Raw genomic sequence first — 11,498 nt, 5'->3', positions numbered from 1 at the left:
CCACGGGGAGGACCCGTGAACGGAAACGGTGTGACTCCGGGGGAGGGGGGGAGGGGGGTTCAGGGTTTAGTGGGGGATGGGAGAGAGACGGTGGCGTACGTCTTGTCCCCTGGCCAACCGAACACGACCGAACACGTGCAGAGAGCTGGTGTGACCGCCGAGGCGGTTCAGCCTGACCTCGCCGTGGCTCTCTCGGTGCTCTGTTTTTTAGTGCCGTCTTTTCGTCTGTCTCTGCCTCGCTTTGCGCTCTGTGCTCCAGAAGAATCCCGGTCAGACGCTGTCGCCGTCGCAGATTCCAGGCCTTTTGCAGTGCGGCTGGTGCCCAGGCGAGGGTGCGCCGCGTGCGGGCGTGGACGGAAAGGGGACTCCTGACGCCGACCGGGCCTTGGGCGCCACCGGCGGGGCTGACGGGGCCGGCGGCGCGGGTTTCGGCGGCCAGGGCTACATGCGCCCGCTGCACGACCAAATCATGGACATCCTGGATGCGCTCGGGAAACACCACTCCGCGTGGCCGTTCCTCAAACCTGTCAGCCGTGAAGAGGCGCCGGACTACTACGATGTGATCCTGCAGCCGACAGACATCTCCACGATGAAGAAAAAATGCAAAAAGGTACTCATGCAGGGGAGACACACGCAAGCGAGAATTCTCGGGGGGGAGAAGGAAACGGAAATGGCAAACGGGATGGCAGAAACTGATCGACAGGGCGAAAGGAAAATGTGCGCAAGCAGAACGGTGCACGCCAAGGAGGAATCGACTGCGGTGGAAATCCCGCACCGATGGAACATGAAAAACGGAAGCGGTTTGAGCCTTCCGGACGAAGCATGTGTCAAGCACCACTGTTGCCACAACGTCGTTGTTCTTCTCGTAGCTATACCTCTGTAAATGCATACATATATATATATATATATTTATAGATGTAGTGTACGTTGATAGAGGATCTGTCCCAGTGTGTCTCTCGTGTTTGTCTCTTCTTTTCGTCCCTCTGTAGGTGTATGTATATATGTAGGTGTGTACGCTTTCCGCTGAGGTCTTGCGTGCGTATTTGTGTGTTTTCGGTGTATGTGTGCACGTTGGCATGTGTTCGCAGAAGCATTACACGACTGCGCAGATGTTCGCGGACGAAGTTCAGCTGATGTTTAAGAATTGCCGGCAGTACAATCACCAACAAACGATTTATTACAAATACGCGAACGAGTTGGACAAGTTCGTGACTCCGAAGATTCAGGCTTTAAAGCAGGCCTTTCAGCAACAGCAGAAGCAGCTGGCTGCGTCTGAGGCCAACCGGAGCGCGAAAAACGTCGGAACCCAGCCGATCACGACTCACGGCAACCACGGTCCAGGAGATGAGGGGAGCGTGGCGGCCAAACATGCGTTTTTTTAAATATTTCGCGCCCTTCCTGGTTTTTTCTCACGGCAAAAAGGACGGCGCAGGGACTGAAACAGACAAAAGGGGGAGAATGGGTAGGAACGCACAGGCCAAAATGCGCGCGAAGCGGATCTGAGCGCGGGGCTGTACGAAGGAATGAAGCGATAGGTAGAGTCGAGGCAGCCGACTCCACCAACGTGCAAAAGTTTGACTCACGTTGGCGTCCGGCATGTTTTCTTGGTTTCGCATGTGCTGCCGTTTGTGAGTTCGGTCTCGCCGACAATGTTCCAGGAGTTTTTTCGTCCCCTGCCTCTGCCGCACCTCAGAGCCGTGGTATTTCCTGTGCCGTTCCTTTCTGTGTATGGAAAAGGAAAAAGCGCTGGTGTTTCGCTATGCACGACCGCTGAGCACGGTGGTCCTGGAGTGATCTTTTGAATCGTGGACTGTTGGTGGTGTGCTTGTCTTTTTCTCTTTTGGCCCTTCTTTTACGACGTGCACTGGACCGGCAGGCAGGAAGAAGGGAAAGATAGAATCGTGACGGTACTGAGGTCGGTGGAGCTCTGTGTTCACTTGGGTTAGCTTACAACGGGTGGACTGTCACGAGCGTCTTCTCTATGCTCGCTGCAGTTTTTCCGTTCTTTCCGACCGTAGTTGCGAACGCGAGGATGGACAAAGAAAGAGAAAACTCACGGCGTTGTGCCGTCTGGGGTCCGCCGAGGTTTGCATATACACTAACGGTCGTGTGTCAGATGAACTGCGGGCGCGACCGCGTGGAGTGCTGGAGCGACGCTGACACTAAACACGCGGAACTGTGGAAGTAAACCCCTTCGCTCCTCAGCCTAGACACACCCGCAATGCTAGAAGCAATGCCCAAAAACATGAGTTTCCGGGAAAACTGCGCAAACACGATAGAGTTCTATACAGTTCCCCGCCAAAGTATTGATGAAGCGTGGTCACACGCCAACAGAGCGACATCCCCCTGTCGATTTGTAGTTCCCTCTGTTCGGCAAGAGAAGCGAACGGAAGTCCTCGTCCAGCTGTACTCCGTTTTGATCGTTTCGCTTCACCCATTCAACCGCACGTTTTGCCGCGCGTAAGCTGTGGCGGCCCCCGGCGCTCACGTGCAAGTCTCGTTTTCATTTACGACTCGCGTTACCACATGTAGGTCCTATAAGACAGGAGAGGGACGGGGGAACGATCACGCTGTTTTTTTCTTATCCCATTTTGAAGACTCGGGGGTCACCGTTGTGATCGGCCGTTTCCCTGCGCTGAACAAATTCTCTCCCTAACAGCTCCAGAGAAATCCCTTCCGCGGACGGGCTCCGTTTCAGTGCCCGAGCAGGCCGCTACGGGTTCCTGTCGTGCCCCAAACTGAGCGGGAAAAAAACTTTCTACAGGTTTTTCTACAGACCAGATCGGGGTCTACTTCAGGAAAGGGAAACGGCAAGAAGGGCGGGGCTTGGCCACGTTCGGGCCAGTGTCGGGAGGAGGCACTGCAACTCGCTTGACTTCAGCAACACGTGCCGTGTGGCAGTTTCGGCGATTCATCAGACTGAAGAGTGCTCAGGAAAAAGGAATGTGATTCGAAACGAGGTGGCGATTCGTTCTGAGATCAGCAGGTTGTCAACACCCGGAGCGGGACACAGCTTACGCAATCTAACTTCGGCGCCTTATCCACTCTTGTCAGCTGAGCTCCAGTATTCCCAGGAAAGTACAGCGGCACACTCCGTCCATGGCGAACCCTGAGCCTTCTATGCGCAACCCACCGCGTTGAGTGGACGAGGCATTAAATGCAAGGAAGTACGCTGAAGGATGCAAACGAGGTTCCTGGCTACCTTCGTCAGACATCGAGGAGCATCCCTCTCGCATTCTTGTGAGACGCTCCCAGGGCGCATTGATGCTCACAGGGGTATCGAAAGTGAGAAAGGCTTCCTTCCCGTGGAACCCTTAAAGCGGATGGGCCCCGGACGGTTTACCCCGGAGCATCTTGTCGGCTAATGGCATCTATGTCTAACGACCCGCAGCGTTTTCCGTGATACGGTGAGTGGTTCGTATGACGATACTGTTCCTGGAGGAGCTTGCTTTGTACGTGTACTTGAAAACCACCAATTGGTATTCCCACGGGCCCCCTGAACGCCGGAGCACGTCTTGCTATTTAGAGGGCATTAGCCGTTTGCGGAAAAGGTTCAAACCCCTCTAAATTGAAGAGAGCCGTGCAACGGAGTGCCTCGGCGGTACACGGTTCCACAGGGCTCTCCCACATTGTGCCGCATCGTCTTGCGTGGTGAGTATTCCAGAACGACGATGTGGCGTCACTCAGCATGAGGACGCACACAGAAAAGGGGTTCGGGAGTTGCATTTTCCTTTTCGCCAGAGCGCGCAAACAGCGCCCGAGGTTGCAGGGGTTTCCACGCCGCAGCGCGGGAGGCAAGAACCCCGTATATACGGGAGGCTTCCCGCCCGGCTGACGGAGCACTCAGTGGACTGCTGAAAAAACTGAGAGACGAGTTTTTGGTGGACGAGATGCGTCCCCTCTGTGCGTTTTCGGTGTCTGTGAAGTCTCGCGAATTTTGCAGGTTTCATTTTGTGACGCTCGGGTCTGTGTCTGCGCCAATGTACAGCAAGTGAATGAACCCGCATCCTTCGCCTCGCGCGCGGCGTTCAAAGCTTCGAACATTAATGTGGACGCCCGACATTTCGAGGAAAGGCGCTGCCCGACGTTGCCGTGAGAAGCAGCTGCGCCAGGCAAAAAATCAACCCCGAGACGGAGAGTTGCAACGCAGCCCCGCTCGAGGACGGATACGAACGATATCAGCCGGGGGGAGTGCGGCGCTTGCTGCCGGCTAAAAAACTCGCGCGCTTGCTGCGAGAGGAGATTCGGCGTCACTGGCGGAAATCGAGTCAACGCAGGACTGCGTGAGTGTGGAACGGTCTTGTATATGCACGGAAAATTTCCGCGATCTCCACCTTGTCTAACTTTTTTACTCAGAGGTTGCGGCGGGTAGTTGACTCGTGCCGGAACGATTTACTCGCCATGCTATCGAGGCACACGCAGTGACACATTCGCTCTCGTCGTTTCTCGCTCTCACACGAGCAGAAAGGAGCGCAATTTTTGTAATCGCGTCGGGTCGCTCCTAAAAGCGAGTCATCTGCGTCGAGCGAGGTTTCGCCCGGGCAAGCTCGGTCGTGGGACGCCGAGTTTCCGGTCTTTCCCCCTCGCTCGGCACCGTCCCTCGAAATACGGCTGAATGAGCCCCCGAAAAATAACCCGGGGCTTTGTCTCACGGTTCGATTGCTCATTCGGCGTTTTTTGGTATGAACGATTAACTTCCTAGGTGGACCTTCTGCAGGAACCACGCGTCAATCTGGTGTACCAGCCCGCATTTTGAGTCTGCGTCTCCAAAAAGCCGTCACCGCAGGTTCAGTGCCCTCTCTCGTCCAGGTTCCGCACGGATCTCGGTCAAGCGCCACTTCCACGGCTTGACTCGCTCGCCTTCTCAATTGCGGATGGGCGTGTCGGAACTCCCCATCCCGCTTTCCTAAGCATGAGTTTCTGTTTCGAACCGCTGGAGTCGCCACTTTGTTGTTCTCCGGTCGTCCACACCTGGATCTCGTCCAGTGCGCGCCGCGTGCTGCCTCCAGTGCGCCCTTGCTCGTTTCGTTTTCTCCTCTGCGTGGGTTTTGTCATCCAACCTTTCCGGCCGCCTTTCCCCCCCCCCCCCCCGCTCTCTGTGCGATTCTGGTGGCAATTCGGAGTCACCGATTTCCTCCCTGACAGTGTACTCTCGGAATCTCCGCTCGTCAATCCCTCGTCGTCCTAATGAGTTCCGTTGGGAAGCTCTCCTTTTCTGCTCCTGGATTCCCTCGGCTTTTCCTCTCCTCGCCGTTCCTCCCAAAACGTTGCCTTCGGCGGTGCACGCTTTAGTCGAGGAAATTGTGGCCTAACGGGCCGGAGGGTGTTCTCGCTCTCTGCACGATGAAGAACGGGACGGAAGTCGCCGCGTCGTGCGCCGTCGTTGCGGAGTCCTCCAGGGTGGAGGCGGCGGCTCTGTTGCTATCTGCAACCAAGTCGAGTCGGACAGGGAAAAAGAAGATCCCAGAGTCTTCACAATGCTCGTCGACTCGAACTGCGCCGACCAGGGCGAGCGAGACGAGCAAGAGCCGAAGCTACAGCGAACGTTACGGCGGAAATCGCGTCTCGCAGGTCTCATCACCCAAAGTGGCCGCGGCAGAAGACAAAAAAAAAGAGAGATCTGCACGGCTCAGCTCGTCTACGCGCACGGCGAGCTCGCCGTTGTCGCGATCGCCGCAATCCCGAAAGCCACGCAAGGAACAGGGGAGCGCTCCACCTCGCGTCGGGCCCTCGCGGGTGACGCCGCCGCCCCGTTCCATAGCGGCGCCTCCCTGCGGGCCAGCCATACCCAGTTCGAGCCTGAATACCCGTGCCGGCCTGGAGCAAAAAGGCGGGCAAGGACCGGAAGGCAAGTCACCTGAAGCAGACGTGCGCGGAGCCGACGCCCCAGCGGAGCCTGGAAACAAATCCACAAATACCAGCCCGGCGCTTTCCTGCACGAAACCGAATCAGACGGAGGACAAGAGTCGGTCGACACGGCATTCCGTTGGCGCCGTCAAAGGTACTCCAAAGGCGAAGGAAGGCCGAGACAAACGCAGCGGAGAGCCCCCGGAACTGGAGTGCGCGTTTTCAGCCTCCGAGTCCGTTGACAGGGAAGTCGCCCTCGAGGCGGGCGAGGCAGCGGAGTCGCAGGACGCCTGCGAGTCGGAAGAGAAGCGAGAGGACGGCGCGGCCGCGGCTTGCGAAGAGAAGAAGGCGAGTGAAGTGCCGGGCGCGGCTGTCGAGAGGAAAGGTACGCGGGGTGCGTCAGCGAGAGGGACGCGTCGCCCCGACAGCGCTCCCTCCCCGGGTTCGAGCCGCTCAGCAACGCCACAGGCCGCCGCGGCTCTGAGGGGGCAGCTGAGACCGAGTGAGGCCGCGGCGCCAGGGAGGGAAAAGGACGAAGACGAGCAGGACGGGGAGAAGAAGATCGAGGAGACCCATGTCGACTCCGCCGACCTGCGGTCGAGATCCAACAGCGCTTCAAGTGTGTCGAACAGCAATAGCAGCAGTTCGGCTAGCACAGCCTGCTCAGTCTCGAAAGAGTTTGATCTCAGGGGACTGAAGGCAAGGCCGCCGTGGTGGCAAGACCTCGTCAAGCGCCAGGTGGAAGGCGACGGCAACTGCATGTTCCGGTCTTTCTCGGATCAGGTAAGCAAAGAGAGAGTCGGCCTGGCCCAAGTGCGACTCGCACGCACAGGGCGTCAGTCCACCAAGAGTGCATGCAAGTGGAAGTCGCCGCCCTTCGGAGGTCCAGCAGACTCAACTGAGTCCGTGCCGAGATCTTGAAAAGCGCCGGGGTCTTCGCGGGACAAAAAAACCTCAACGGTAGAGAAAGGCGAGTCCGCTTGAACGCGCAACTTGCCGCGTGCAAATCAACGGCTTCTCTCACTGGTCAGTATGCGGTCCTGTTGATTCCTTCAGCTGTACGGCACCCAGGACTACCATTTCTACATCCGACAGATGGCCGTCGAAGTCATGGTGAGCGCGCGGACGGAGTTGACTTCCCCCATTTGCATACCTACATCCTGTCGAGCAGTGTGGACAAACGAACGGATGCGCGGACAGCGGGGGACGAGACGGTATCCCATTTTTATGTAGGCTGTCTAGTGGAAAGGACGAACGAGAGTCGGTTTTCCGTTGCGCATTACGGCTCGAGAAGAACAGTATACAGTGCCCGTTTTTTGGTTCTTTTCCCGCAAGCAGAGCGCATGGAGCTCAAGGCTGGGGGTGAGAAGCGAGGACGTGCTTTTGCAGAGATCGAACATGCAGCGCAGGCTGCAGCTGGAGATAGATCGAGTCGGGGCTTTCCGTCTCCCTTTCGGGTGTGGTAAGTTCGTGGTCAGACAGCCGTCGCATGGGAACGCAGCGTGCGATTCTTCTGTTCTGCCTCGATGCAGCGGATCAAACAGCGCGAGTTCGAACCCTTTGTTGACGAAGCGGACGGTCCCAGTTTTGAAGCGTACCTGGCGAAAATTGCAACAGCCGGAGGTAAGGCAGAATCAAAGTGGTTGCAGAGCGAGGCACCGTCTCACGTGGATTTCCAAAGGAGCAAATGCGCCGGTTTCGAAGAGATACACTCGGATCCACGTGTGCAGGAAAGGGGTGCTGAAGGCTGACGGGCTTTTCATAGTTGCGGACTCTTCGTGCCGGTTGCGTTTTCGTTCACGTTCCCCCGGTTGCTGGCAGTTCCCGCTCCAGTCGCGAGACAGGAAGTGACCAGTGTTGTGCGAGGAAGAACCTCACCGTGGTGACGGCTCCGTGGCGTTTACATCTGTTCACAGAATGGGCCGACGACCGAGAGCTGCGGGCTCTGTCCATGCTCTACGACTTTTCCATCGAAATCTACGACGACAGCTTTCACGTGCGGAAAACCTTTTATGAAGACGAGCGCGACGACCGGGATGGGCAAAAGCCTACCGTTCGCCTTATCTGGAGTGCTACGCCGGGGCACTACTCCTCAGTAAGTGGTGATCGCGAGAGAAATGTGTGCAGTGCAAGCACTCATCGACGAAACGAAACACTTCGTCGTTGCCTGTGGAGAGGACTGCGTCGTCCTCGCGAGACAACTCACAGGCGGAGGTCGCATACTGCGAGGAGCTGGCTGGCCCCCCGCCAAGAGAAGGACAACAACAGACGTGAAAGACTGGTTTGCTTCCAAACCCGTGCACTTCCGTGGTGTCTCGTGGTTTGAGCTGTCGTCTCAGCGTCAGGGTACTGCCTGTTCCTTGTTCCGCTTTGCAGTTCTGTCCCGCGCCCGGCACACCTTATATTACGGTTTGTGTAGGTTCAGCGCCTCTCGACGCCCTTCCCCCTTTCGCAAGACAATCCTGTCGGAACGCTGGAATACCTAGGTCTCCGTCGTCTCCTTCATTTGGAGCAGGCCATCGACGACGAAAGTGCAGCTCTGGATGCAGCTGAACAAACACGGCTTGCTGCGGAGTGGGGACTCGAGCCGGCGGAGCTCCAGGCGCTGGCTGAGCAGCAACGCCAGCTTTTTGCAGAAGCCGCAGCGGCGGGAAAGCAGAAGAACCGCCCACACAAGAAGGCCCAGGACATTTGCAATCGCATCTGGGCACTGTTCGAGGCGTCCCGAGCGACTGCAACGGACCCAAAGCAAAGACCACATCCACTTGGAGCATCGCAAGACGCTCGCGGCCCAGGCGCGGAACCGAAGACGTCAGCAGGCGCCTCCAGAACTTGTCTGCTTCCTCCGTACACAGTGCCTGTTACGAATGCGCGGCTGGTGCTGGGCGAGTTTCACGCCGGATTCCAGCACCCCCCAAACGTCGGAGAGCTGAGAGTGGACGCGGAAAGGACAGGCGCTGCGCCAGGCGAGCGCTGGCGAGGTGGGCCAGCTTTCCAGCTGGGGTCAGGCAGACGAGTCGAAGAGACGCCAGGGGGTCCGTCCGCGCAGAACGGAATCCCTTCGACGCGGGTCTCGAGCGCCGCTCCTCGAACTGCGCCCGTCGCTCTGTCAGCGACAGACTCTCCACAGGCGCCTACGGGGTCTGTGGCGCGTCGTCTCGGCAGCCCAGGAGGGCCGGGGAGGCTGGGCGTCTCGCAATCGATGGCCGACGGGGAGAGGACGGCGGCAGCGGGGGCGGCTCCGAACGCGAAGCCACGACACGCGGCCTCGTCTTTCTTTGTTCCCATTTCTGGAAACGCGCCGCCTTACATTGGCGCGTATGGAGCCGTGGAGCATGCCTCGCCAGGCACCGTGTGGGGGACGGGAAACCCGTTGTATTGGCCGGCGACGCAGCAGACCTACACGCCGGATCAGCAGCGGCTTCGGCACGAGTATCTCTCGCAACAGAAGCTGAAGCAGCTGTGGCAAGAGAGCGGAACGAAAGCCGGCAGGCCTGGGTCTGGTGGCCAGGCATCGGGGCTGCCGTTCGTGGGCAACTCCGCGTCCGGTTCAGAAACTTGCGTCTCCACCTCGTACCCGGTTCCCACCGCGTCTCAAGGGCTCCTGATGGCCGGAACCGGCCTGGCTGCCTCGCTGTCGTCCCGTAAAATGTCATCCGCCTCGACGGCAGCCTCTGCGTCTCCTGGGCCCCCAGCGCATCTACACCAGAAATACCCGTTTCCGGACGACAAACTCGGAGGCGTGTTCGCGCTACCCACGCCTGCCACCGTGGAAACGACCGGCTCTCGGCCGTTCCCTGCGGGGTCTGCGACGGGGGGCAGTTCGGCTGCCGCGCGTCAGTCGACGCCGGCTTCGTTTGCCTCGTCAGCTCAGCCTGGCCGTGTCGCCGCCAGTTCTGCCTCGAGCGGCAGCGTCAGGCTCGCAGACGGCGCCGGGGGCATGTCGCGACCCGACGCAGCGAGATCAGATGTCAGATCGCACGAGGCGTCTCGCGTGGGAGGCGTTCTCGGCCGCACCAACGGGGTTGCGGGGGTGGTGACGCGCGTGCCTTCCGCTGGAATCGCTGCGTCGTCTGCCGCCAAGTCGGCGGCTCGGCCCCCGTTTCCGGTTTCTTTGGAGAGTGAGAAGAAAGCAGACGCTCCTGTATCCGCCACGGCGGAGGACCCAAGGATGCGTCCTTATGCCAAATCGCCGTCCGCCGCCAATGCGGCAGACTCTTCTTCACTCGAGGCCTGCATGCTGACATCGGCCGAATTTGCACAAATGTTCCACACAGCACCTACGGGGGAAGCAGGCAGCGAAGGAAACTCCAGGGACGCTGAATCGTTCAGCGCGGCTTGGCGAAAAGCCTCCGGGCAGTTGCCGCCGGAAAGCGGGAGTTCGAGAAGCTCTGCTGTACCCGCGTTTGCGGGCGGAAATCAGCCGAACGGTCGTGGACAGAACGAGTCGCCTTCCACTCAACAGGTGCTTGTGCCGCGTTTGAGCGCCGCAGGGGAGACAGCTGCCGGCCCCTGGAGACTGGCGAGCACTGGCGATCCAGGAGTAAAACACTGTATTCGGCGACCCGATGGGGTGTACGTACAGGTAGACCCGAGCCAGGTGGTAGCCGGGTATCCCGTAGTCACTGGCGCAGGTTTTTCGTCGCGTGTGGTGCTACCAGGCGCGAGCTCAAGTGGTGTCGCGTATTCCAGGCAGACCCCTCACAGTGCGGCGGCCCGGCGAGTGGTAGGGTTTACGCGAAAGGGGACTCCCGGCACCGAGAGTGCATCCGAGCGTAGTTCGGGAATCACTCTGGTTGGTTCAGATGGAAGTCCCACCGGCGTCGCGCCGACTGGAAGCTGGCTAGGAAACTGGCTCAGGCACACGGCGAGCAGCAGATAGAGACACGTCGGCAGAGACGGTCGACGCAAGGAAGTAGCGCGCGGAGTTTGACAGGCGAGCGGCGTTTCCTGCCGCGTTTACGCGCTGCAGCGCCAGGGAAGTTGGAAACTGCGTACGGACGGTTTCAAGTGTTAGAAAGCCGACAGGACGTGGCGGGGTTGTCTTCCCTGAGTGTAGCGTGGGCAGGCCGAATGAAGCAGGGTGCGGTATCGATTTCTACTACACAACCAGAAGGTAGCGTTTCTAGATATTTGCTGCTGGTTTCGGGAGGCAGCAAACTGCCTTCCCGTGCACATGTGTGGCCGGACCACGGGGTCAGAGAAAGAAGGTTCGATTCTTGATTTCGCTGGAAGGATGAGGGACCGAACTCAGGAAAAAGTCCTTTCGTCCTTAAATGTCTGTGGGGAATATGACTGTCAGCGTAGACGTCTTGCCGCCCAGTTACGGAGAAGTGTGGAGCCCAGCCCACACAGGGGTATTGTTTGAATACGCGATGGAGACAGGAATTTCCCACCACTCAACGCCCCGCTGCCACTCTATGCTATGCGTGTTTCGGGAAGGCTCTTGCGAAGACGTGCGGGCTGATGGTGATAGAGGCTGACGATAAAAAAGGGGGGGAAGGTTTGGTTGCAAATAGGCGCCTGCTCGCCTTGTTTGTTAGAGCATGCCTGGCGCATCTCGCGTGAACGTCAAATTGAACACTTAACGTCTCCCTTTCGGAGAGCGTTTCCGTGCTTTCTGGGCAAGGGCGCGCGAATGCCTGGTTACA

At 58.6% G+C, this 11,498-nt stretch overlaps 2 protein-coding genes across 2 annotated transcripts in view; both read left to right on the top strand.

Moving 5' to 3' along the window:
* NCLIV_018170 (Bromodomain containing protein, related) overlaps positions 1-1,382 on the top strand; it is a gene marked incomplete at both ends in the record, with an annotated part of 6,677 nt that extends 5,295 nt beyond the window's left edge. The window contains 2 exons of the mRNA XM_003882010.1: positions 260-610; positions 1,089-1,382. Of these exons, the coding sequence (XP_003882059.1) occupies positions 260-610; positions 1,089-1,382 (645 nt within the window). The remainder of the gene's footprint in view (positions 1-259; positions 611-1,088) is intronic.
* Positions 1,383-5,343: 3,961 nt separating this feature from the next.
* NCLIV_0181 (OTU-like cysteine protease domain-containing protein) lies at positions 5,344-10,729 on the top strand (the record flags this gene model as incomplete). The annotated part of the gene is made up of 5 exons (XM_003882009.1): positions 5,344-6,630; positions 6,904-6,960; positions 7,380-7,470; positions 7,764-7,942; positions 8,267-10,729. The coding sequence occupies 5 exons, from the start codon at positions 5,344-5,346 to the stop codon at positions 10,727-10,729; spliced, it is 4,077 nt and encodes a 1,358-aa protein (XP_003882058.1).
* Between the last annotated feature and the right edge of the window lie 769 nt (positions 10,730-11,498).

This window comes from Neospora caninum, chromosome VI, assembly GCF_000208865.1.
Source record: "Neospora caninum Liverpool complete genome, chromosome VI".
Classification (NCBI taxonomy): domain Eukaryota; phylum Apicomplexa; class Conoidasida; order Eucoccidiorida; family Sarcocystidae; genus Neospora; species Neospora caninum.
This window is presented reverse-complemented; position numbering and strand designations above follow the sequence as displayed.